Consider the following 25,899-nt stretch of genomic DNA (forward strand, 5'->3'; position numbering starts at 1 on the left):
TCTAACCATGCATTACTCAATATTGGTGAATGAGTAGAACTTCTATTCCAAGAAGTGTCATGGTATTTAGCACTTATAATCAATGTAGTATAAAATACTAGTGTGGTGTATGCGGCACATGCATATGTAGCTATCATATGCATGTACCGTATACCTGCTATTATGATTGCGTTCTTTGTATTTATAGATGGATCGTTACAGCAACGCGAAGAAATAGAGCGATTCGTGAGGGTTTAGCAGGTAGAGGATGCGGGTTAGCGAGCAGTGAAGAAGCTCGATAGAAAGGGAAAAAGGAAAGGTCAACACAGGGATGCCAGCAATGAGAGAAGAGCAGCGTAAGGGCTGGCAGAGGACGCTGGAAGGGAAGCCGCAAAGGAAAGGAAATGGCAGTGTTGAAGGCTGTGGATTTTTTGCAGGTTGAAGACTGCGTGGAGCGTGGGATGGTCAGTGTGAGGATGGCAGGTGCGTGGAAGGGTTTAAAGGTTAAGAAGACAATGTGAGGAGGGCTATGGATGCGTTGAAGGAGGGAGCTGCAGTGGAATGGAGATGAAAAGCGGAGGTTTATATGTAACAACGAAAATAAAACCCCAGGGGACAATAAAGACCCAGAAATTTCCCAAAACTTTGTTTGAAAATTTTCTTTCCAGATCCAATCTAGCAAACAAGTCCTCTGCTATAAACCCTTACGCAGCTCCTAAATCTGCAAAGCTTCCACCAGACCATCTGCCAAAACTGGTTTTGAGGCCAAATCTTACCCTCCAGGGCCTAGATCTGGCGTCAAGCAAAATCTCCTCTTCAGATCTGCGACTTGCAATGGCAAAACAAAACGCCAGAAACAATATATGCAAGGATGAAACTAAAAAAACTAAAAAAGACAAAAATAGCTAAATAATTACAATATTCACAAATTAAAGGCTCTAAGTAGCCAGATCTGCCATTATGTCACAAATACATTTTTTTTAAATTTTAAATTTAAGATGAGGTGCTTCAGAAAACTCTTCATGCATCCACAACAGAAGTTCTAATGATAAGCTCGGGATCAAAACCAGTTGGGCTCTTTATAAAACGCTATCCGGGAGTTGGCTGATACAACTAAAAACTTCCCCGAACACCCGGTAATCTCAAAACCAAGGATTTCCTACACAACTTAATTCAACCATTAACATAGAGAGAGAAAACGACAATGAAATTCAGATCTAATGGAGATTCCTGCCATTAATTTCAGAAATTAAACTATCATTCAAACCCTAGTGATCAAATAAGGTACCTGTGTTTAAATCGCTCTTCAATAAGCTAACATCAATGGCTGAAGGTAAATCTAAGCAAGAAAATAAAACATCTTACAACATTTTCTCGAAGAGTAACACCAACAGAGATTAACCCCAAAGTCTTTCTTTATTTGCACATGAAAAATGATTCCAAGAGAGCTTTCACTCAGCATACAACCCAAAGATCGAAATGATCTCAACTGACAACTGACCTCCTATTTAAAGACAAATCTTCCAACGGCTAGTTCGAGTGATCCTTGTCAAAGCGATCTCGATCGTTGATGAGGATCAAAACTTCTTTTAATCTCATCCGTCGAAATTTTAAATATTGAGGAAATTTCGAAATTATCAATTAAATGCATTTTAATTAATTCAAAAATTAAATTTTTGAATTAATTTCCTCAAAATTTTGACTTTGACTTAACCTTAGGGACCAAGGGCATAAAATTTAGCAAAATAATCAATTAACCTTAGTCCCTGGACCTTTTAAAATTTAATTTTTTAAAGGACCCTCGAATTTAGCCTTTGGAAAATTTAAAATTACTTAGGACCTAGGACTTATGAGAGGATAAATTATTTTTCTAACCCTCAAGACATTTTACATCATGATTTTTACATTTTTACATCTCAAGGGGGAAAAACCCATTTGATATAGACCCTCATAGACTACCCAGTTCTGCGACACAAATATAATCTAGCAGATCAAGCAATTTGTAATAAAATAACCTAACCAAATAGTTAGGATTATTCCCAAATCACTTTTACATAGACTTGATCTAGCACACTAGGACTCCCCTAACATTCTAATGACAAAATCCATTCCGGCTTTGGGGTAAGGTTGAAGGAAAACTCTGCCGATCATGGATCGGTGAGACAAAAAACCTTCCGGAATGTAGATCATCATCAAAAAATTAGGTTTACCTAGGCAATTACATACACGACACGGATCTGCTGAGATTATTTACAATTTACACATGCAGAAAGGGTTTACAATATAACATGATCAGGTTGATGATGATGGAAGGAACACATTGATTAGGCGCTATCCCTTTTGCGAAAAAAGGGGGTGTACTGCTATGGGTAGTTGACATGTAGTGGTCAACACTACCAAAAGGTGGTCACTTAAAATAAACTTCTTTTCACCTTTTCCTAGGTCTAGCCAAGTTAGATCACCTAGGGCATCATTTTCGCGGTGAAATATCCCTCCAAAACGTTTGGACTCCTAGGCTCTCCTGCGCTGGTGTTTCCCCAAGACCTCCTCCAAATTTGAAGCCATTCCAACGTGGAGTTGTGAGAAAAGCCAAGCCCTAGTTCCGAAATCAAACTTTGCCCTGGCATCCCCAAGGCTAGTGCCTCATAGGATCAATTTAACACCTTTGATTGAATATTCTTTCTTTGATCCTTTTCCCCACCTTGTCCAGGTTAAAAATATCATAGGTTTCTAAACTCTTACCTCCTAACATAGGCTGGGTCCTGTCAACCACTAGAGTGGCACCTGATGATTATATGAAGACTCCATGCCCAAAGATGATTCAAAGGACACTTGTACCATCAAATATCATCAGTCAACAGAGTTTTTTAACTCTACTTCTATCTTCTCACCATCTTTCTACCCAAATTCCACACCCTGCGAGGAATTGTAATAAGTGATACTAGTAATGATGAGTTTTTGAGTTTATAACAAGCTTAGGATGTTGGGACTCGATCAACAAATGAGTACACTTTGGAGTGTTTTTTTAATCTAGTTAATTATCCCTTCTTTTTCAGAGGCGGATAATTTTCTGGGTTTTTTCACTCACTTTTTACCCCAAAGCTGAGGTGACGGTTTGAAGGTTGAGCCCCTAACACATCTCAGCGTCTAGAGTCGATGTATATTACCATACTAGATCACACAAAAAAATTCGTGGAATTTGGCTAGGTTTAAATAGGATTTTTTAATAATTAAAATTTCCCGCAAAACGAGATTTTTTTAATTATTTTTTATGTAATGATGTAAATAAGTTGCCTTAGGAAATATCTAGGATGTATGACTACTCAAAATTCATCCTCAAAGACCCAGCATTACTTTAGGATGCACTTTGGGGGTCAAAAAATGACTTATAGTCCCTCAAAAGCCGATTTTCCTAATGGCAGTGGCAAAAATGAGAAAAAAATGAGAAAAATTGAATAATTGGAAAAACTTAGAAATTTTTCCATAGTCAAAATACGTCAAATTTGACATGGAAAGTTAAAGGAATATCAAAGGTGATGTAGCAGCAATGTGGGGCCCACCACATGGAGGAAAGTCAAAGTCAAAGTTCCAAGTGACGAGTCAAAAGTTTCCAAATTGAGTTAAATAGGCAACGTTGAAATCATAAAGCACAACTTATGGGTAAATTATAATAATTCAACATATTAGAAATATGTGTTGCACATTAAAAGTTTAAGGGGGAACAAGAGGAATGACATGGCAACAATTTTGGAGGTCAAACCAATGACAAGTCAACAGTCAACAAAAGAAGCTCACGAATGGCACACTCAGCAGTCAAAATCAGTTTTCGATTTGATTAGAGATATGGTCCAAGTAAAGGGAGATAATGGGGGACAAAACTGCCACATGGAACAGTTCTTGTCCACCTCCATTCCATGCACACCAAAGATATACGCTGCCAACAAAATAAATCATACGCAAGCCCAGTCATCCTCAATCATACACAGCAAATTAAGGACAGTCCACGCAGGCACAATCTACAGTTCAGATTTTAGAGTCTACGAACAGAAGTTTAGAGGCAGCCAAACGCACAGCACTCACAACAGGTTATATGCAGAGATTAAGGGGCAGATTGGGATGTGTAATTGCAGTGGTGTCTTCACCAGATTTTGGGGCTGATATTTTCATGGAATTTGTTCTTCTTTTCACTCACTTATTTCACACTTGGCAGCCATAAAGAACTTACACATGAACAAGGATATATGTTGCCCAACTAAGGAGATATACACAACAGTCATATCAGCCACTTGTTTGATCACTACTACACTCAGAGATTCATTGGCACTTGGTCAAGTATCACATCCACTAAGAAAATTCGAATTTTCATTGGGATCCCAGTCATGTGGCCACTTGGAAACTCAGTTTGTCATTGGGATTATCTCCATTGCTACACTTGTCATTTCATCTTTCATTGGGATTGGCTCCCATAGTTCTATTTAAATAAGCCTTTGGCTCTCATATTGTATCATGTAATAGGCTATTGGGCTTGAGGAAATTTTGCCATTTTGTACTTGCATACTTTCTTAATGTCCTTGTCGTTATGAGGTGATGTCCTTTCATGCTACTGCTATTGCGTTTAATTTTTTTCACATATAGAATTAATATTAGTTTATACTTGTCATCTTACTTGGATTGATGTGTGCAAGCTATCTTGCACATACCATTAATTTAGAGTAGTATTCTATGGATAAGTTTGCCAATTCATTTTAGTATGACTGTTTGGTTTATCTTATTCATTATATTGCTCTAATCTTGTGCAAACTAATAAGTGTTCAAGTGTGTATGAAAGATCTTTTGTATTGTGTGCAGGAATCCATCTGGAAGTGAGAGAAATCTCAATTAAATCAACTCACTCTTAGAATCATAGCGATCCAAGACTCAACCATTTTTTCATTTCAAGTTTTCCATCCAACGAAAAGCAAAAGGGAGTTTTCTTATTCTAGAGCTACTTGATCATCCATTTAAAATTCAAAATACTTCTTTGATTCTAGTTCTTTCAAAGTTATATCTCATATTCAAGATTCATTTCTAAAACTAGGCAAGTATGGGGGGTCACTCCCATTACTTGAGCCAGTGCTTTGTAGATTAAATTCTAAGTTTAGTTTTGGTTTCTTTTTCCTAATTTCACACTGACAATTGGTTTTTCTTTGTGTTTTGCAGCCCATAGGCTTGAGCATGGGGCAACAAGGAGCTTGAGGAGAAGCTTTGGAAACTACTCACTTGTTTGTATGCAGGACCCCCTCACGCTATCCAAAGACTGATTTTTAGGGAGGCCATAAGCACCTGGGAGAGACTTGCAAATTCATCTAGGTCGTGGACCTTTTGAGCCTTGTGAATCTCTTTCGGAAAGTTTTTTCCATCTTCAAGTTTGTTGTTGTTATATTTTTTGGGGAGAGAGTCCAGTTTTGTTAGAGTCCCATCTTTGTAAAGATCTCTTTCGTATTGTGGGCTACCCTCTTAGAGGCATTTTTACCTGCTTTAAACGCTAATAAAAGATAAAAAAAAATTGTTGGAGGTAGTTTGAGATTTTTCCCATGGCATCTCCCTTCCTCATTTAGAGGAGGGATTCTTGCGGGTGGTTGAATCTTGCTTTTAGTTTTTCTTAGCTTTCTAGCTCTTAATTCCATATTCTGCATGCTTAAAATCAACACATTTCACTCCACATGCAAATTTTACTAATCTTGTATTTAAATTCCCACATGCATATGCTCTCAAGTTTTGCAAACTATTTTTCTTTGAAGCATTTGCATGAAGCATTAGTTTAATATGGGGAATTAACACAATTTTCACTTCATCTAGACATTTTAGTATAGGGAGGCCCCAAGCCTCACTAAAACTTATCTCCAACTTAAGTTGATTGAATAAACTTTTAGGGACCCTCTACCTCTATTGACTCTTCATTGTGATATCCAAATATTTGGGCAAGGATGAATTCTGAGGACTAAAGTTCAATTGTAACTTTGTCTTATGACTAATTAATAAAAGAAACCAAGAAGTCATTCCATCACATTTGTTTTTTTTTGCAAAGTTCTTAAATTTCTTGTTATTTTGATGGTTTAAAGTCTCACACGTAAATCTTATTTCAAGAAGCACTTTGGATGCAAGCATTGTAATCTCTTTTAATTTTGCAACAAGTTTTAATTTTCTTGTACTTGGAAATTGGCTTATCTTTTGATTTAATTGCATATTGTCATGAATGGTTGATTTCACTTTCAAGTACTATTATTTTGGGTTGCAAACTTAATTGCATGTTGTCATCTTGGTCTAACATTTGAGTTCTTTTTGTATCATTTTGAGCAAGATAGTTTCCATGCTTTGATTTGTAGACTTATTCATCTTGAAAGCATTTATGATATTTGTGCTAACAATTTATTGTTTCAATTTTCAAGGTTATTTTGGCTTTCCATTTGAAAGCATTTCACTTCATCTTAAGCAAAATACAATTTCATTTCTTAAAGAGCAAATACTTGGAAGGCACTGGTTGTTTATGTATTTCATGCTTATCTTATGATGGTTATTGTTCATATCAGTTTTTGCTTATAAATCAGTTTAAGAGATAATCTATTTAACTCTAACAATTCTCCTAGAAACTAGAGACGACCCCCCTTAGCTAACCTAGGAGATAGCTCAAACAGAGAGAGTCGGGATTAGTTTGACAACCCCTTCTTTGAGTTCCCTGCCACCAACCACACCTTGTGGGGTTGAAGGTTTTTCTCACTAACTTGTAGGTAGGTGTAGGCGGCAGGGCCAACAGGTCTCGTGTGGTCCTATTCCTTGAAAAAGACAATTCTTCAAAAACCATCCGGGATACCAATTTCAATAAGGATTTTAGGGATTGGGAAACTCGTTCATGAATCACATCCCATAAACCTGACCCTCAAATCCTCTCATTCCTCTCCTAGAATACATTGTACCTTGCTTAGAAAGCAAGCAAAATCTATCCTTCAACCTCTTATGGAAAGGGATTATTTGGGTCACTCCACATCCACTCATTGATTTATCTTTCATTGGTGACTCCATAATATACCGGGTCTCCTCCTGTTGGTGAAAATCTATAAATAGTAGGGAGCCTTAGTTGAGGTGACAGTGGGCTAAGTCTACATTTGTTGCCCTTGGTCCAACATTTTCCCTTTAGGGATCCCCTTTAGGTCCCCTGCTAGTTTGAGCGGTAACAAATCCCTTTCCAAAAAGGGACTCATTTGTAACATTGGAAGGTGTGCCTTATCCTTTTGAGGGATCTCATTGTAAACTCCTTTCAAACTCACTCTTCATCTCTCGTTCTATAAGAGGGACTTGATAAAAGATTACTTTTTCTTGGGAGTTGGGGGATTTTTCCCCTATGCATCCCCCATTCCCCATTTGGGGAAAGTGTTCATGTGATGCTTGAGTGGTTTTCTTGGTTAACCAAACTATAGAGTAGACTAAACACACTAAGTGTGTCTAATTTCTCTTTGCAAGCTATTACTTTATGCAATTTGGTTTAACTTGCAAATTTCATCTCTTGTGCAATCTAACTTTTCATTGAACAATCTAGTTAGCTTGGTCTCTTTTACTTGCTAATTCAACTTTGCATCGAAGTTTCTTTTATGCTATTTCTACTTTCATGCAATTTGGTTAACTTATAATCTAGTAGCCTGTCCCTTACTACATGGCTTAAAGTTAAGTTGCTTCAAACATGTATTCAGGAACTGCAAGTACCACAATGAACTAGTTTTATAATATGCCTATATCTTAAATAGGAATGCAAGGAAATGCACCTTGGAAACCAAACAATAGTTTTCCATCTCGAAGGCCCACTTTCTCCTTTACAGCATTAATCAAGTTCTGCATCCCAACATATTCTACAAGCTCTGGTGAATCACCTTTTATCTGTTTAGTTGAGAGCAGAGCAACAATGAATTAAAGTTAGTTGTACTTGTATTAACACTAGAAAGATAAAAATCATACTTATGTCTAAATATAAATAGTGGTGAACAATTTGACTGAAACTACTATTCATTTATAGAATAAAGAACTGTCATTCATTGCTTTGACCAGAACATGGTACAGGTGAGAATATGGGTTCACCAATGTTACTTCCAACAACCAACCAATTTGACTCCAAATACAACCTATTCACAGAAGGTAGAGATGCTATATCTACCTCAGGTTCAAAAAACTTGATTCCCTGCATTTAAATCAAAGAACCCAGTAATGCATCATCAAAATCAAGTGACTGATACGATAAAGAGCCACAAGCCACATCCAACCTACTATAAATATTTGCAACGGTACTAAGTTTGAAACCAAGTGCAACAACATAGCATTACATCTGATGGTATTCAAAATGACAAAAGTTGAAAGTCTACTGATCAGAAGCAACCATTACCAACATTTTGGAGGAAAATGATAACACCATGCTCCATAGCAAATTTACAAATTGACCTTTTTAGCATCATATCTAAGAATTGGAGGCATTTTCTATAAACTAGAATAATTAATGTGAGGCCACCTTGATTCAATCTGCCGGATATCTATATTTAACATCTAGTACATTTTAATAGTAATTATTCATGCTTCAGCTGGGATTAAGGATGTACCATACTTGATTATATTTCGCCCTGTCAGGTGTGTCACCTTCCTTTGGTCCAACAATAACAGACACTGCGTTGATGACCTTTTTAATACCTTGGAAGTACTCGGGAATAAGGCTATCCTGCTGTGTGATATCTCCAATAACCTGAAACCTTGCCAGCATAACATTTTATAAAATACTAGATATAAAAGTCAATGCTGTAACCCAAAGTTTGAGAAAACACTTACGTTCATGTCAAAACTTACGCCATAGAACTGATAAGCTGATCATGTTTTTAATCCAAGAAAATAAAAGCCTACTGACCACTAAGTTCTCCTTTTTAATTCTTCCAAAGCAAATTTTGTGTCTTCTATATCTTATTCTTCATTCAGTATATTCCAATAAGCATATGATTTCTGCAGTTACTCAAGAGATCCACTGTTCTCTGCTAAAGCTTCACTAAAAGTTTGCCAGAAACAGGTAGTGCCAACATTTATATGAGCCATTAGGATTACCAAAGTTCCAAACAACATTATAGGCTTGAAAGGCCCTACTGCATTTAAATTGCGTTCAAAAAAGGTAAGACATTTTTTTTAAAGATGCAATTAATGAACCATGGTCTGGGGGTAGTTTACTACCATCAAGACTTAAACTCCAAAATAAATAGACTATGATGATGGCTGGGTCCAAAAAATATCAGCTCCAGCATAATGCTTTCCTCATTTTCAAAATTTAGTGGAAAATCTGTACAATTATGTAATTTAACAATTTGCATTCTAGCTTGGTTAAACATGGTTTTAAACTTTCACGAACAACTCAGTTCATTCTATAAATTAGAAACAGGTGGACAGTAAGTAATCAAAATGCTGACAGATAAGATAATTTTATTAATGTCCAAGTAATGACCACTAAATTGGGTCAATGGAACTGTCAAACACAATGATGTTGATACAATGCGGGAACTCTAAAAATTCTTTCTTTTGAAAATGACATGAAGAACATTTCTTTGGCTCTTACATAATTCAAGGGCTAAAGTATTAATTATGAAGACTGTCCATAGCTACAAAATTCAACAAAAGTAAGATAGTTGTCAAAAAGGATGTCAGATTTGAGGAGGGTAGGAACTTTAGGAGGTCGCATGGGACAGATCCAACAACGGCAAAGGATCTGGAGTGAGAGGCTCTGAAGGCTGAGGAGGAACCAGCGCACCAACAGTAGGGACACAGTCTTTAGATCAAGAGGAGTGAGATGTTCCTTCAAGCTCCACAACTAGAAGGCCAAAATGGGTCAAGCAAACATTAAGAGATGCTCAGAAGCATGTGGAATCTACTAGCTGCACTTTCAGGGAGAGTAGACCACTAGCCAGATTTTCCAATTATTTCGTCTTAATGAGCAGCATCAGTGAGTCCAAGCTTTCTACTTTTGAGGAGGCAGCATATCAGCAGGTCTAGAGGGATGCTATGGTGGAAGAGTATAAATCCACTAAGAGGAACAATGTTTGGGACGTAGTATCAAGGCCTAAAGGGAAGTTAGTGGTCACTTCTCGATGGATCTATAAGATCAAGCATGCAGTTGATGGCAGTGTCGAGAAGTTTATAGCGAGAGGGTCCTCCCAGAAGGAGGGAGTAGATTGCGAGGAGAAATTTGCACATGTCACAAAATATGCACCCATCACGGTAGTTATAACTATTGCTTCAAAGATGGGGTTGAGGATTCATCAAATGGATGTGATTATTGTCTTCCTTAATGGGATGATTGAGGAAGTGGTGTATATTGAGCAGCCTTAGGGCTTTGAGGTTCATGGGAGCGAGTCCCGTGTCTATAGATTGAATGCGGCCTTATATGGACTTAAGCAAGCACCTTGTTCATGTTACTCCAAGATTGATGAGTGTTGATTTCTGGTAGCATCGGATGTGCTCTAAGTCTCAAAATTTGGAGGGAGGCTTAAACACATGCATTCTCCAATACTCAGAAATCGTTTTGGGAAATTCCACCCAGAGACCGTTTTATTTAAATAATTAATTATTTTTAATGGATCCCTAAGTCTAAACTTAGGAAATTAAAATAATTAATGGGTATTAATCTAAACTGTGGGTGAAACCTAAAAGAAAACAGAGATCGAGTCCAAATGATTTGAGCCATTGATTAGAATCTGATTTGGGTCGTTGGTTCTCAACTAGAGGATTATAAGGACATCAATGGGCACTTGGAGAACACATTGAGTAGAGTTCAAAAGATCGAATTTCTGAAGCGGAGCAGCGGCCAGTGAGAAATTCAAAGTGAGCTTTTGCAGTGAGGAGCAGGGATAGTTCCAGTTGGAGATTTCGCATAATTCGGGAATACCCAGCAGAGGAGGCAGAGAGAGATCTGGGAGAGGCAGCGTAGAGCTAGAAGAGGTTGATGCAGGACCACGCAGCGGCAGCACAGAGCCTTGAGGAGATTTGAAATTTGTTGGGGGTGTTGACCACTGCGTGTCAACTACCCATAGCAGTACACCCCCTTTTTTCGCAAAAGGGATAGCGCTTGATCGACGTGTCTGTGCCATTCGACTATCATCATCAGCGGGATCATGTTATGTTGTAAACCCAGTCTACATGTGTAAATTGTAAATAATTGTAGTAGATCTGAGTCATGTATGAATATTGCCTATGCAAACCTAATTTTCTAATGATAAGTCTCACCAATCCATGATCGACAAAGTTTTCCTTCAGCCTAACCCCAAAGCCGGAATGGATTTTGTCATTAGGGGAATCCTAGTGCGTTAGGTCGAGTTTATGTAAAAGTAATTTGAAGATCATTCTAACTATTTGGTTAGGTTATTACAAATTGCTTGATTTGCTAGATTATGTTTGTGTCACAGAACTGGGTAGTTTATGAGGGTCTATGTCAAATGGGTTTTCCCCTTAGAGATGTAAAATTGTAAAAGTCATGATGTAAAGTGTCTTGAGGGTTAGAAAATGTTTTATCCCCTCATAAGTCCTAGGTCCTAGGTGTTTTTTCCAAAGGCTAAGTTCGAGTGTCCAGTAAAAAAAATAATAAAAAAAATATAAATAATAAAAAATAATAAATTTAAAAAATAAAATTAATTAATTAATTAAAAAATAAATAAAAAATTGAAAAATAATAAAATAATAAAAAGTCAAACTTTTGAGGAAATAAATGCAAGATTTTAATTTTTTAATATATTAAAATGCATTTAAAATTTCGACGGATGAGATTAAAAGAGATTTTGATCCTCCTCAACAGTCGAGATCATTTTGACATGGATCACTCGAAATAGCCGTTGGGAAGTTTTCCTTTAAATAGGGTGTTAGGGGTCATTTGAGATAATTCGATCTTAGAGTCGTGTGCTAAAGAAAGCTCTCTTGTAGTCATTTTTTGTGCAATAAAGAAAGACTTTGGGGTTGAAATCTTGCTAGTGTTACTCTTTTAGAATTGCTGTAAGATGTTTTATTTTTCTACATAAATTTATTTTCAGCCATTGATGATAGCTTGATGAAGAGTGATTTTAAACACAGGTATCTTGTTTAGTCGCTAGGGTTTGAATGGTAGTTAAATTTCTGGATATGATGGCAGGTATCTCCATTACATTTGGATTTTAGTATCGTTTTCTCCTTCTTCGTTAATGGTTGATTTAAGCTATGCAAGAAATCATTTTCTTGAGATTACCGGGCGTTTGAGGAAGTTCTCGGCTGAACCAACCAACTCCCAAATTGCATTTTCTGAAGAGCCCAACCAGTTTTGATCCCGGGCTTATCATTTGAAATTTTCTGGTGAATGCACGAAGGGTTTTCTGAAGCACCTCATCTTAAATTTAAAATTTTAAAAATATTTTTGTGGCATATTGACAAATCTGGCTATTTAGAGCCTTTAAACTGTGAATAGTGTAATTATTTAGCAGGTTTTAGGGTTTTTAGTTTTGTTTCTTGCGCATATTGTTCCTGGGTATTCTGTTTTGCCATTGCAGGTTACAGGTCTAAGAAGAAATTTTTGTTTGAAGCCAGATCTAGGCCCTGAAGGGTAAGATCTGGCCTCAACATCATTTCTTGCAGGGATAATCTTCAATGGATTTCCAAATTTTCTGAAGAAATTTGAGGGTTTATCAAAGTTGTTTTGTTGCTCGGGGTTTATTTTTTGTCACAGGAAAAAAAATTTCAAATTTTTTTTGGGCATGTTGGATTGCTGCCATACCTCCTACATTCATCTCCTCAGCTCCCTGCGTCCAAATCTTCAAGCAGACCCCTCACTCTCCACGCAACATCATTCTGCGCAATCTCTTCCCATCCTTCACGCCGTTGCGTATCTCCCTCTTCCCCTCATCCCGCAGTCTCATCCTCCTGTGTGCTACCCATCACACACTACTGTCAACGCAGCTGCCATTCAAATCGAATTTCGATGCTCCATTCCACACCAAAATGTTGCCACCATTCACACTGCCCCGTAGTACTCTCTCTCTCTCTGTTGCGTTTTCCTCCTCACGCTGCCACTCGATCTGCTCCAGCCATCCCTCTGGTGTCCTCAGCCTCATCACATTCATCATCTGCAGCTATCTGCGTCCCTTTGACTTGCAATCAAACCCCTTCGTTGCTGTTCACCCTTCATTCACATCACCCAAGCAATCCCTCACGCAAACTCCTTTCTCTTGCGATCTCTCTTCCACCCCTCACGCTGACTTGCAGTCATTCCTCTATCCAAATAGCCATCTCCACGCTGCAAGTAAAACCCTCGGACCTGTGCGCCTTCCTTCCGCCGTCCAGATTTCATCGAGCTACGTCTTTCCACTTGCAAGCAGCAAACAATAGTACGCTTCGATTTTTTTTGGATTAGGTTGAGGTTGTATAATCCTAAGCTGTTTGATTGTAATATATGTGGTGTGGTTCCTATTTAGATTAGGGTTAGTGTCGGCTTAATTTGATTCCATAGATTGTTTAGGATAGCGTATTTCCCTTTTTTATGAAGTGTTTTTTTAATATACACAAAAATAAAAATCGATTTTTTTTTTTATTTTTTTTGTTTTGAATTTTATAAAGTTAGCATTAGATTTAGACTAGATTCATAGTTTTATATAGTTAGGTTTAGTTTTAGTTTCATTTCTTTGTATTTAAAATAATAAATCATAAAAAGTTTTAAATTTTAGATTTTAATGGCTTCAAATTTTATTTTTTTAGATTTATATGATTTTAGTATTTAGTTTTAATAATTTTAAATTTCATTTAGTTTAGTTTAGTTTTAATAATTTTAAGTTTTATTTACTTTATTGTTTGCTTAGTTTAGTTTTGTTTTATTTAAAAATATAAAAATTAAAAAAAAAATGAAAATCTTAACTAAAAATTGAAAATTCATTTTTGGTGTCTTTTGTGGTATCTATGTTCCACTTCTCTATAGTTAAATGCACTTAAATGTTTATTTAAAAGTTAGCTATATGAAAGTGGTAATTGGTTAGCATTTAAATTATATGGTTGTTTAAAGCATTCAATCTTCAGAAATTTAATTGTTGGATCATTATTAAAACATTGTGAGTTTATTGAATAGCTTGTATTGCTTGGGATATTTGATAATAAATGATTGTTTTACAAGGTTCATATTTCTACAACATTTAATAAATAATCATTTAATCATTAACTCCATAAGGCACTGGTACATTAATTTCTAAAATCAATCAAGTGCTAAATTGCCTTCCTGTGTCTCCCAACCCAACTAGTCCACAGTTGGTCTTCCTTTATCCCATAGGGTCTACCCCCCTTAGCCTCGGGAGACGGCTTAAACAGAGAGATCGGGGATCAGGGTGACAACCCCTGGTCTGAGCATTGTCGCGCTGCCCAGACAATCTATGCGATCACAGGGGGGATCGATTTATTTAGCTGGAAGTTGGGGTGTGAGACCGAGAAAGCAGAAGTGAGAATTTCAGAGGCAAATCGATCAGCCAGGAGAAGTGACATCTACCCCAGACAGTGTGACGTTGGGCTAACGCAGTGATTGCACAGAGGTAGCACAGAGGCAGCCAGGGGCAGTCCATTTAGTGGTTGGATAAGCCAGGGTCTCCAGTGACAGTGTGACGTAATCTCACTCATATCTTTGTCAATGATATTCTTTGTACTGGATAGCCAAGAAGGCATCCAAAGATTGTATTCAGAAATTACTACTGCATAATAATAAAACCCTTAGCTTCTTCACCGGTTTTTCTGCATTAAGTTTTTCTGGGGACATTTTTCCAAAAACAATTGTGTAAGATGTGTCGTGTATTTCTTTCTTGTTTCCGCATATAATAATTAAAGAGTGAAGGCTGCAGCGTATTTACTTCGATATTTACAGTAGAGCAACGTAAACAACTTGAATGGATTAACAAGTAGGAGAAGTAACATCAGTTTACTGCAGTAGGGATTCCGATCTAGGAATTTTCACATCGTATCAGAGTTGCGGGTGAAACAAGAGAGTAGTGTCGAAAGAGCCCAGCGTTGAAGGAAGAAGGGAGTTCAAAATTCCTGCGGAGGCAGCGATTCGAATCCCCAGAGGGATTGCGCAATCAGGTCAGGAAGGATACATTTTTGTGGTAAATCTCTCTCTGAGTGAGTCGACGGAGAGGTAGGATTACTAGATCAAAATTTGTCAGTGGCAGAGGGAGTAGCGCAACAGAAGCTTCAACAAAGAGGGGTTTCTGGTGTGACACAGTTTTCTGCATGTAGTTGCTGGGTAGAAAGACGTCAGAAAGAAGAGGAGACACTTGGGGGAATTTCTTCCTCAAAGAATTCCTAGCTAGGGAATTCGAATTCTCATTTGTTGAGCAGCAGCAAGAAAGAGGAGGTCATTTGACTTTTTTGATTGGCAGAAATGGCAGGCAGTGGATTGAGAGATCAAGATAGGTTGGATGGAGTATCCAACTACATGATTTGGAAGGCAAGGATGTTGTGCCTTCTAGATGAGAATTTTCTCAAGATCTACATCAACAACGTGGTAGTTGTGCCTGCGGATCCAAATCTGCTCAAAAAGTACAAGGGAGAGATGGCAAAGGCAAAGAGAATGATCCTCAACAGAGTGAAGGATCATGTGGTCTATCACATTGCTGAAAGAGGGATTTCCAAGGAGATGTGGGATGCATTGTCAACGTTGTATCAAGGATCTTCCGAGCAGCGGAAGATGTACTTAAAGCAAAAGATGAGGTCCACATAGATGCCAAAGGGGGAATGCATTGATCTGGTTCTAGCGAAGCTTCAAGAGACCATAGATGAGCTAGCAGTTGTTGAGTCTACACCTCAGTCTTCCGAGATGGTAAGACCGACCCTCAACTCAGTTTCAGAGGAATGGCAAGTATTTGTCCAAAGCATCTTGGGGAGGGAGAACTTGCCGGACTGGGAAGGAATGTGGGCAGCTCTTAAGCAAGAGGAGCTGAGGAGAGACTTGGTCAAGTGTAAATTTGACGGAAGCAGCAGCAGTGGGTTGAAGCCCAAGGAGGAGGAAGAGAATGCAACCATTGCATCTAAGGGCAGCAGGAGCAACAGAGGCAGAAAAAGGACGTCTCGAAGATTAAAAGCTTCAAGTGTGGTGAATTCGGTCACTACACAACACATTGTCCTCTCATAAACAAGGACAAAGATGAGAAGCATGATCTGAAGGCTGCACCAGCGAAGATCGAGGAGTTTTCCATGACAGTCAAGATTCCTCCAGGAGGGAGGTGGGTTGATTTAGAACTGTAGTTCAAAAAAACTGCAGTTGGGCAAGATCCTTGAGGAGTCCACCTCTGGGATCAATTCCTTACTACGGGAGCCCAGATCAAAAGTAGCAGGGTGGACCAGTATCAGTTGGTGCAGAGGAGTGTCAGAGTGGGTTGCTGTGGCTAGGAGTGCCAGAGATTGAGCAGCCCAGAGCTAGAGTTGGTAGCAGTGCAGTTGGCACAGAGTAGAGTTTGCAGCAACGCAGAGGCTTCAAAGGGCCAGGGTAGAGACTAGCAACAGTCAGAACTCCAGCGACGAGATGCATCATACTCAACACTTGTTCAATAATTTTGGATGCTTTTTTGTTGCTGATGCAATAGCAGCAGCAGTTGGAGAAGGTTGCAGTGCAAATGTAGTATTGGCAGTGGTAGTCCCAACAGCAGCACAGATGCAGAACTTATGAGGGTTGTTGTACAAATGCATTGTTGGCAGTGGAAGTGTCAGCAGTAGTACAGATGTAGCATTTGCGCAGTGGTTGGTGCGCAGTGATGTCAGACATCAGCAACGCAGAAGGAGATGTTACAGAACAGAGTGATGCTTCAGCAGGTTGCATTGCTAGAGCACATTCCTCACTAAGAGGGAGTGTTGATTTTTGGTAGCATTGGATGTGCTCTAAATCTCAAAATTTGCATGGAGGCTTAGACACGTGCATTCTCCAATAATCAGAAATCGTTTTGGGAAATTCCACCCAGAGACAATTTTGTTAAAATAATTAATTATTTTTAATGGGTCCCTAAGTCTAAACTTAGGAAATTAAAATAATTAATGGGTATTAATCTAAACTGTGGGTGAAACTTCTAAAAGAAGACGGAGATAGAGTCCAAATGATTTGAGCCATTGATTAGAACCTAATCTGGGCCATTGGTTCTCAACTAAAGGATTATAAGAAGGACATTGATGGGCACTTGGAGAACACATCGAGTAGAGTTCAGAAGATTGAATTTATGAAGCAGAGCAGCTGCCAGTGAGAAATTTGAAGTGAGGTTTTTGCAGTGAGCGGGTGGGATAGTTCCGGTTGGAGATTTTTCCTAATCTGGAAATACTCAGTAGAGGAGGCAAAGAGAGTTCCGAAAGAGGCAGTGCAGAGCCAGAAGAGGTTGATGCAGGGCCACACAGAGACATCATAAGCTGATGCAGAGGCAGCGCGGAGCCTTGAGGAGATTTGAAATTTGTTGGGGGGATCGATTTCTATAGCTGGAAATCGGGGTGTGAGAACGGGAAAGCAGAAGTCAAAATCTCAGAGGCAAATCAATCAGCCAGGAGGAGTGACGCAGACCCCAGACAGTGTGACGCTGGGCTGAAACAGTGACTGCATAGAGGCAACTAGGGGTAGTTTATTCAGTGGTTGGATCAACCAGGGTCTCCAGTGATAGTGTGGGGTAATCTCACTCATCTCTCTGTCAATGATATTCTTTGTACTGGATAGCCAGGAACCATGAATTTTGCAGGAGGGCCAAATTTTCACTTTGTCAGAAATTTTATATGGATTCAACACCTCTCGTCGCCACTAACGCAATGGCGCTGTCTATTTCTCCATCAAAGTTCTACATTTTTTGGTCATTTTTCAGAATGCACATGGAACCATGATTGCTGCAAAAACAGGGAGCAGAACCATGAGCCTTGAAATTTTACCAAGGAGGTAAAATTTTGCCATGTCGGAATATAGTCAAGTTTATACTTGTTTTTCACGGTTTTCCACAAGGATCACAATGGCAAGGTCAGATTCACCATTTGAGTTGCAGATTTCCAATCCACCCATGGAGCAGAATCTTTGAGGAATCCTGGGGGAATCTAAAAGATTCCTTGAGCCCCAGATTCTCAACTTCTCAGAATTCAGATTTTGGACAGTCGATTTTGCACTACTCGACGCCACAAATCTGATGGTGCATTCAGATTTGTCATTCTCTCATTTCATTTTTCAGCCACTTTTCTAAGTGGAATGCAAGTGTCAACATCCATGTGTGAGCAGTCATGCAATTGATGCTGTGAGATCGATGGCCCAAACAGCTTCAACAGTTTGACATTCGCTTCTTCAGATAGCCCTTGGTTGTGAGGTATATGATGTGTTCATGTACTTCTTCTTTATGCATTGAGCTGCACAGATCCTTGATTGATGTTGATGCAGGATCTTGTTTATTACATGTTTTCATGATTCCTTGCTTGATGTGATGCAGAATCATCTATGTGATGTACTTGCTGTCATGATTCGTCATGCTATGTTTTGAAATCCCTTTGTTGTATGTTGCTGGGATACTCTTGTTGTCGTCATGCATGTTTTTACATTGAGATCCCTTTTATGCCATGTTGGCAGGATTCTCATCATGCATGAGTTTTTGTGTCATACTGATAGGAGTCTTTTGACTGAGAGTTCCTGTAGTGGAACAGCTCTTAGAGCCACGCCCGCGTGAGGGAATTTGCTTGTATGATCACGAAATCATCTTTATGTACATCATAACCATTGACAATGCTTAATGGAGCGGCCTACACCATCTTGACACCGGGGCCCAAAGACGTAGTCCCTCCTGGACGAACTCCTTTATCAAACGACGTGTTTTTATGTTGCTGATGATTGACATGTTCCTCTTCTTTACAGCATGCAAATGTATTCATTTATGTTCTTTTAAAAATGCAATTTAACACATCACGAAAGTAAAAGGTCTTAGAAGGGTCCTTCGTCACGACTCACACCCGGACCTGGATCAAGTGGTATCAGAGTGGTCTTTGCATTGATGTGAATTGTAGCATGAACAACGGAATGTGCAGCGACAAAGGATGAAAGGGCAATGTACAAGACCATGCTCAACATTTCCAATATAGTGGAAATCATGTATGAAACTCTACAGAAAGAGACAGAGGAAAAGGAATGATTGCAGCTCCAGTGGCAAGCCACAAAAGAGGCCGTGGAAGAATTGAAGCACAACAACCAAAATCTTCAAGCAGATAATGCTGAATTGAAGATGCGTCTACATGAAGAGAAAGAGGAGAAACATAGTTTGCTACGACAGCTGCAAGCAAAGGACGAGGCCTTGGAAAAGTTGCAGCGTGACCCATGTGAGGTAAAAAGTAGTTCTCCATCTTCATGTATATTTCCTGATGATGATTTCGTTGTTTTCAAAAATCATACCACAGGAATTGGCTCCAAATTGTTGAAGAAAATGGGGTATGAAGGAAAAGGCTTGGGCGTTAATGGCCAAGGCATTGTCAACCCCATCAAAGTAGAAGAATTACCCCGTTAGGCAGGACTTGGGTATGTCGGAAAGGAAGTTGGGGAATGCGCCACGACAGTTAGCGAACCACCAACAACGGATGATGAGAAACCCTCATCAGTTCTTTCCAAATCGAAAGAGGAGGTAAAAGATGTTGATTTCCTTTCGGTTTCGTCTTCACATAGTATGAGTTCTGTTGGAGATTTGAAGATCCCAATTATAGGGACAAACATGAGGCTCCTTACAAGGATGAGGCACGAGGAGGAAGTAGAACCTGGTGTTAATAACCAAGGCATAACTCAACCTTTGGAGGTTGTGCACGAACATCGATTTGCAGGCTCGAAATACACTAAAGGAGAGTGCTCGAAGGTGTCAAAGTCGTCCGAGACATCGTTGAAATCGTCAAGGAAAGAGAATGATGGGAACACATCCCCATCATCCCATGGCAGTTTCCATGGCAAGGAAAGCGCTGAGGCAAGCTCTTATCGCCATACTTACACTAGAGATAGCAAGGGAAGGTATAACCACTTTCGATCTTCGAATGTTCATTTCGATTATGATCATGTTGATAATAATGAACATAAAACATGGCATCGAAAAACATGCACCTTTTGTGGATTACATAACCATACATTTTTTAAGTGTTCGAAAAGAATGGCAGCACACAAAAGGATGAGGCGTGAAAGACCCTCTCAACAACAGGTAAAGAAACAGGTAAGCAGATATGGAGGAAGAAAACCTACTGCAGTCATTGCAATAGAAGTGGCCATCAAAGAGCCACTTTTTGGAGGCTCCATCCAAAGCGGCGCCTTAAAGACAAAGCATCAGTGCAAGAACTAGGTGAAGCAGTTGTTCGACAAGCAATACCGCCACAAGGAGGCGACTCATTCACATTGATAAGAGAAAAATGGTTTCTAGACATGTTGTCATTTCATCGTCATGCTTTTGTAAATCATTTGTTGCATCTTAAAATGTAAAAGTGATGATGTGTTTTCCATCACTTGTTCAGCAACAATGATGTCTGGTCTCATTTTGAGTTGCATTTTAAACTCTGAAAGTGATGTCATGCTTCCATCACTTGTCGAAAGCAAAAATAGTGTGGCCTTATTATTGTAAATCATGTGTTGCAGTGATGATGTGCTTTCATCACTTGCTGAAGCAACAATGATATGTTGGCCTTGTTGCTGTAGCTAATGTATCGCGTCCATCTTGTTGTAAACTTGACAGCTTGAGTGGGCCTAATGGTTAAGAGCATGTGTTTCCTCCTAAGAGGTCACAGGTTCAAAACCAGAGGGGGGTAGAGTATGTATGCCTTCGTAGACTTAGCAGTCAAATCGTTGCGCGGAGGTGGGTCCCTTGTCCCACAAATAAGGGGGTCTCATACACCAATTTGGTGTCTGGCTTGGCTGTGACCTTAAAAATGGATATTATTATTATTATTATTATGAGTTATAAACTCGTGGCAAGTGTGGGACATTCGGGTCATTAGTTGGTCATAAAAGTCAAGCATGTAATTTGCAAAACAATGTACTACAGGTTGCAGAGGTAGCAGGTGCCAGCTTGTCGCTTAAGGCTCCGAAGAACAAAGGTGAAGGAGATGGAAGCAAGACCTTTCAGGACGCTTGTGATGCAGACAAGGCACAGAGAAGTTGCAGGTTATTTTTCATGCTTTTGGAGGACCAAAAGCTCCTCAGTGGAAAGGATTGATCCAGGTGGCTCCAGAGACACACACAAAACAAAGAGGACTCAGGAAAGCTCGAAAATCAAAGTGTTTGGATTATGCTTGAACCATGACCAGAGCGTACACCTCGTCGTCCTAATCGCGGTGGTGCGAACGATTCGTCAAACTAAGTCCGTATGCGAAAGTTAGAAGCAGTCAAACTTGGGTTGACTTTTTTTATCACTGGGCAGCTTAAGGAGGCCACAATTTGGACCGAACCCGACCACCGGATTCCGGCCAACTCCGACCGAATTCCAAGCAAAATTGTGGGGTCGTTAATTTGACTCCTACGGCTTAAAAAAACGAATTTTAAAAATATGCATTAGTTATTATTAAAACAAAAAATATATATTAAAAGGGGGTGGGGGCCACCAACCCCACCACCCCCCAACCACCCTATGTACATAACTGAATTCGGGGCCGACGAGGGGTCGAACCCACCCGGCCCACATGGGCCGGCCCCCGAGCGGGCAGCCCCATAAACACTACATATTATAAACCAACAACCCAATGTACCATTTATTACAACGAACCACGCACAAACGGAGGTGGGTACGGTGGGCAGGCCGCCCAAGGTGGGCCCGGCCCAACCGAAAAACTAATTTTAAATTAAAATTTATTATGCAATGTATAAAATGGGAGGAGGCAGGATTTGACCACCTGACCTCCCCCTTACTAAATGGAGCCCTAACCAACTCAACCAAACCACTTTCTTGTTAACTTCACCTACAGAAATTTATATAAACCCAGAATTTATTCAGTGCATAGGCAGATGGAGGAACCAGGAGTGGGCACGCAAATCAAGGCAAATTAATTAATTTTTAATGCAGGAACCATGAATTTTGCAAGAGGGCCAAATTTTCACTTTGTCAGAATTTGACAAATTTTATATGGATTCAACACCTCTCGTCGCCACGAACACAATGGCGTTGTCCGTTTCTCCATCAGAGTTCTACATTTTCGGTCATTTTTCAGAATGCACATGGAACCATGATTGTTGCAAAAACACGGAGCGGAACCATGAGCCTTGAAATTTTCCCAAGGAGGTAAAATTTTGCCATGTCGAAATATAGTCAAGTTTATACTTGTTTTTCACGGTTTTCTGCAGGAATCGCAATGGCGAGATCAGATTCGCCATTTGAGTTGCAGATTTCCAGTCCACCCATGGAGCAGAATCTTTGAGGAATCCCAGGGGAATCTAAAAGATTCCTTGAGCCCCCGATTCTCAACTTCTCAAAATTCAAATTTTGGACAATCGATTTTGCACTACTTGACACCACAAATCTGATGGTGCATTCAGATTTGTCATTGTCTCATTTCATTTTTCAGCGACTTTTCTAAGTGGAATGCAGGTGTCAACATCCATGTGTGAGCAGTCATGCGATTGATGCCATGAGATCGATGGCCCGAACAGCTTCAGCAGTTTGACATCCACTTCTTCAAATGGCCCTTGGTTGTGAAGTATATGATGTGTTCATGTACTTCTTCTTTATGCATTGTGTTGCACAGATCCTTGATTGATGTTGATGCAAGGTCTTGTTTATTACATGTTTTCATGATTCCTTGCTTGATGTGATGCGGAATCATCTATGTGATGTACTTGCTGTCATGATTCGTCATTCTATGTTTTGAGATCCCTTTATTGTATGTTGTTGGGATACTTGTGTTGTCGTCATGCATGTTTTTGTATTGAGATCCCTTTTATGCCATGTTGGCAGGATGCTCATCATGCATGATTTTTTGTGTCATACTAATAGGAGTCTTTTGGCTGAGAGTTCCTGTAGTGGAACAACTCTTAGAGCCACTCCTGCGTGAGGGCATTTCCTTATATGATCGCGACATCATATTTATGTACATCATAACCACTAACATCACTTAATGCAGTGGCCTACACCATCTTGAAACCAGGGCCCAGAGACGTAGTCCCTCCTGGACGAACTCCGTTATCAAACGACGTGTTTTTATGTTGTTGATGATTAACATGTTCCTCTTCTTTACAGCATGCAGTTGTACTATCTATGTTCTTTTAAAAATGCAATTTAATGCATCACGGAAGTAAAAGGTCTTGAAAGGGTCCTTCATCACACCCAAACCTGGATCACCATCGACTTCCTCTTATAATCCACTGTTGGAGCAGCAATGACCAAGATTAAAACTTAATCAATGGCTAGGATCATCTCAGAGTCAATCTGTGTGATTTTCTAGATGATTCTCACCCTATCTCAATTAATATTGATTAATTAACCATATTCACTAAGTTTAGACTTGGGAAATATTTTAAAAATGGTTAATAATCTAATTGAGACACATCTAGGTGAAATTTCCAGAAACGATTCCTCGGTTTTGGAGAACTCATGTATTTTAGCCTCTCCACCAAATTTCGTGGCTAGAACACATCCGATACTACAAAAACTAACACTCGGGTCTACCATGGCAGATGAGGAGGTGTAGCTCACATCATGGTGGGTACACTAGCAGAATGGTGGTGGCAGTAGCACATGTGGGATACCAGACGACACAGGGTGGTATGGCAATGGGCATTGGTGTCCAACAGTGGACAGAGTTGCACCACAAAGTTTAGTATTATGCAGAGGAGTGTGGGAGTACGTGTTTGCGTGCAGCAGTATATGATGTTGAGCAGCAAGTTGTTGGAGCGTTACCTCTAGAGAGATCTCTTGACGGAGACGCCAGGCACACCATTAGGTTTGGCTTACCGAAGATCGATGAGGGCACAGATGAGCATCTCTTGGTCATACCCCTTGGGGCTCACACACATGTTTCTCCTTCGTATTTCTTATAATCACAGAGGATTTGGTTGTTGTCCCATGACACTCTCAGCACAAGCAACAGGACATGGGAGGCTCGCCTAAGACAGTTGGATGGGACTCAGTGCACCAAGAGAGAGACTTACCAACTGGTGCATATGATCAGGGCACAAGTTGGCAAATGCAGGCTTGGGTTTGGCCCAATCTGCTACAGAGGTAGCACATGCTCCACCCTTGAGCTCACGCTTAGGGAGATGCATAACTCATTTTTGGCAGAGCATTTTGAGGTGTTACAAGAGCATATACAATAGGTGGTGGACCTTTCTTATAGGGGGGTGTTTAGACTCCAAACAGTATTGGGGGTCGCCATCAAGAGACAAGATAACATAACTCACTATGTGGTATGGCAAGCACAGGGCAGTTTTGCATGCGCTAGATGGATTCACGATATATGGAGTTTATATATTGATGGCGTACAGGGACCTGAGACGAGGCATAGAGGGATTCTAGTACTTGTCAAAAGTATATTTGGCTTTGGGATCTAGGGAATCAGTTGGTTGATAGATTGTTATATCCCGTGACGAGCGGAATCATAGCGGAGGGTGATCTAGTTCACTCTTGGGGTGGCACATGGGGGATCATGGAGGCCTTCATCATATGGCAAGGTAGGTTTTCCCTATTGCTACTCAGGTCTAAGGTTGGCTTTGGATGGGCAGGTTTTGACATCATGGAGATGCATGGGTAGGATGTATTCAGCCTATACAAATATTTTGTCAACAAGTTCCAGGAGAGGAGGATACAGTATGAGCACGATGGGTCGTCAATTATAGTCAAAGTGACGCAACGTCAGCATGGCGGCATCCTTCTGAGATTAGCATGGGACCTTGGCATTACAAGGCTTAGAAGTTCAGCTACCTTTGGGATGAGTTGGTTTCTATAGGGGGAGATATTCAAATCTTCCATTGGGTTTTAGCGAGTCATTGATGAAATGTGGAACTGAACCAATGTGGCAGGATGTTTAGCCGAGGGTGATCAAAGGGACCACATGCGAGCGAGGATTCATCTCCACTAAGATTGGACTGTATCTTCAAGAGTCTACTTTTGAAGTGCATGAGATCGATTATTTAGTAGGGAATCTTCTCAAGGATTTTATCGGGATTTTACATTACCAAGATGCTCTGCTTATTGGCGATATGCAGAGGGCCTCTGGTGACTTTATCATATTGGATGGTGAGTGGAGCGAAAGGGGCTTCACATGGATCAGGATGGTTTGGGACCCTGGAATCATAGGATTTGTTCATGTGATGGTGGTGCAACAACGAGGGGTGGTTTAGTGGCACATTTGGGATCCTAGCATTAGCTGGACCAACTTGTGGAGCAACAACATATGGTGATATTTCTTGAGAACAAACAATTTTTGGCGGGGAGGATTGTAATGTTCCCAATTTTGTGAGTGCAAAAATCACTAAAAAGTTTTGCCAATTTTTGGTAAAAGGGGGCAAATATCATTTTCATTAGAAAAGTGAAACAAAATAGTATTTTATTGGAGAATAACGGAAAAATAATATTTTATTGGAGAATGGTGGCAAAACATTATTTTGTTGGCGAAGGAGGAAAATTATTATTTTATTAAAATGGCGGCAAAAGTCATTAAGTGGAAATGGCTCCCACCAATAAATAATATTAAAAAAGGAGTCTAGAAGCATGGGGAGAAATTATAAAATGAGGATGGACTCATTTGTTGATCATCTTTTGTCTATCTATCTTCAAGACTTGAACTCTCTTGTAGTTGTTGAGCACAAGAGTTCCAGGCAGAATTCCACCCTCATTTCGGAGAACTTCGAGTGTCTCCCTAGTGATGAATTTTGGGAAGTCTGTTTCAGGATTTTCCACAGAGTTTCATTGCAAGTATCATACTGTTTTGCGC

General features: G+C 39.7%; 1 protein-coding gene across 2 annotated transcripts in view; it reads right to left on the reverse strand.

The window, feature by feature from the left end:
• The window catches only part of LOC149138231 (NAD(P)-binding Rossmann-fold superfamily protein), a 443,478-nt gene that overhangs the window by 343,928 nt on the left and 73,651 nt on the right, over positions 1-25,899 (reverse strand). For both annotated transcript variants that reach the window (XM_089446844.1, XM_089446845.1), the window contains exons 5-7: positions 8,603-8,737; positions 8,162-8,185; positions 7,776-7,887 (exon numbers count right to left, since the gene is read on the reverse strand). In XM_089446844.1, the coding sequence (XP_089302970.1) occupies positions 7,776-7,887; positions 8,162-8,185; positions 8,603-8,737 (271 nt within the window). The remainder of the gene's footprint in view (positions 1-7,775; positions 7,888-8,161; positions 8,186-8,602; positions 8,738-25,899) is intronic.

The sequence above is a fragment of the Pinus tabuliformis genome, chromosome X, assembly GCF_031772625.1.
Source record: "Pinus tabuliformis cultivar Carrire ecotype Pingquan chromosome X, CPIR1, whole genome shotgun sequence".
NCBI classification, from domain to species: domain Eukaryota; kingdom Viridiplantae; phylum Streptophyta; class Pinopsida; order Pinales; family Pinaceae; genus Pinus; species Pinus tabuliformis.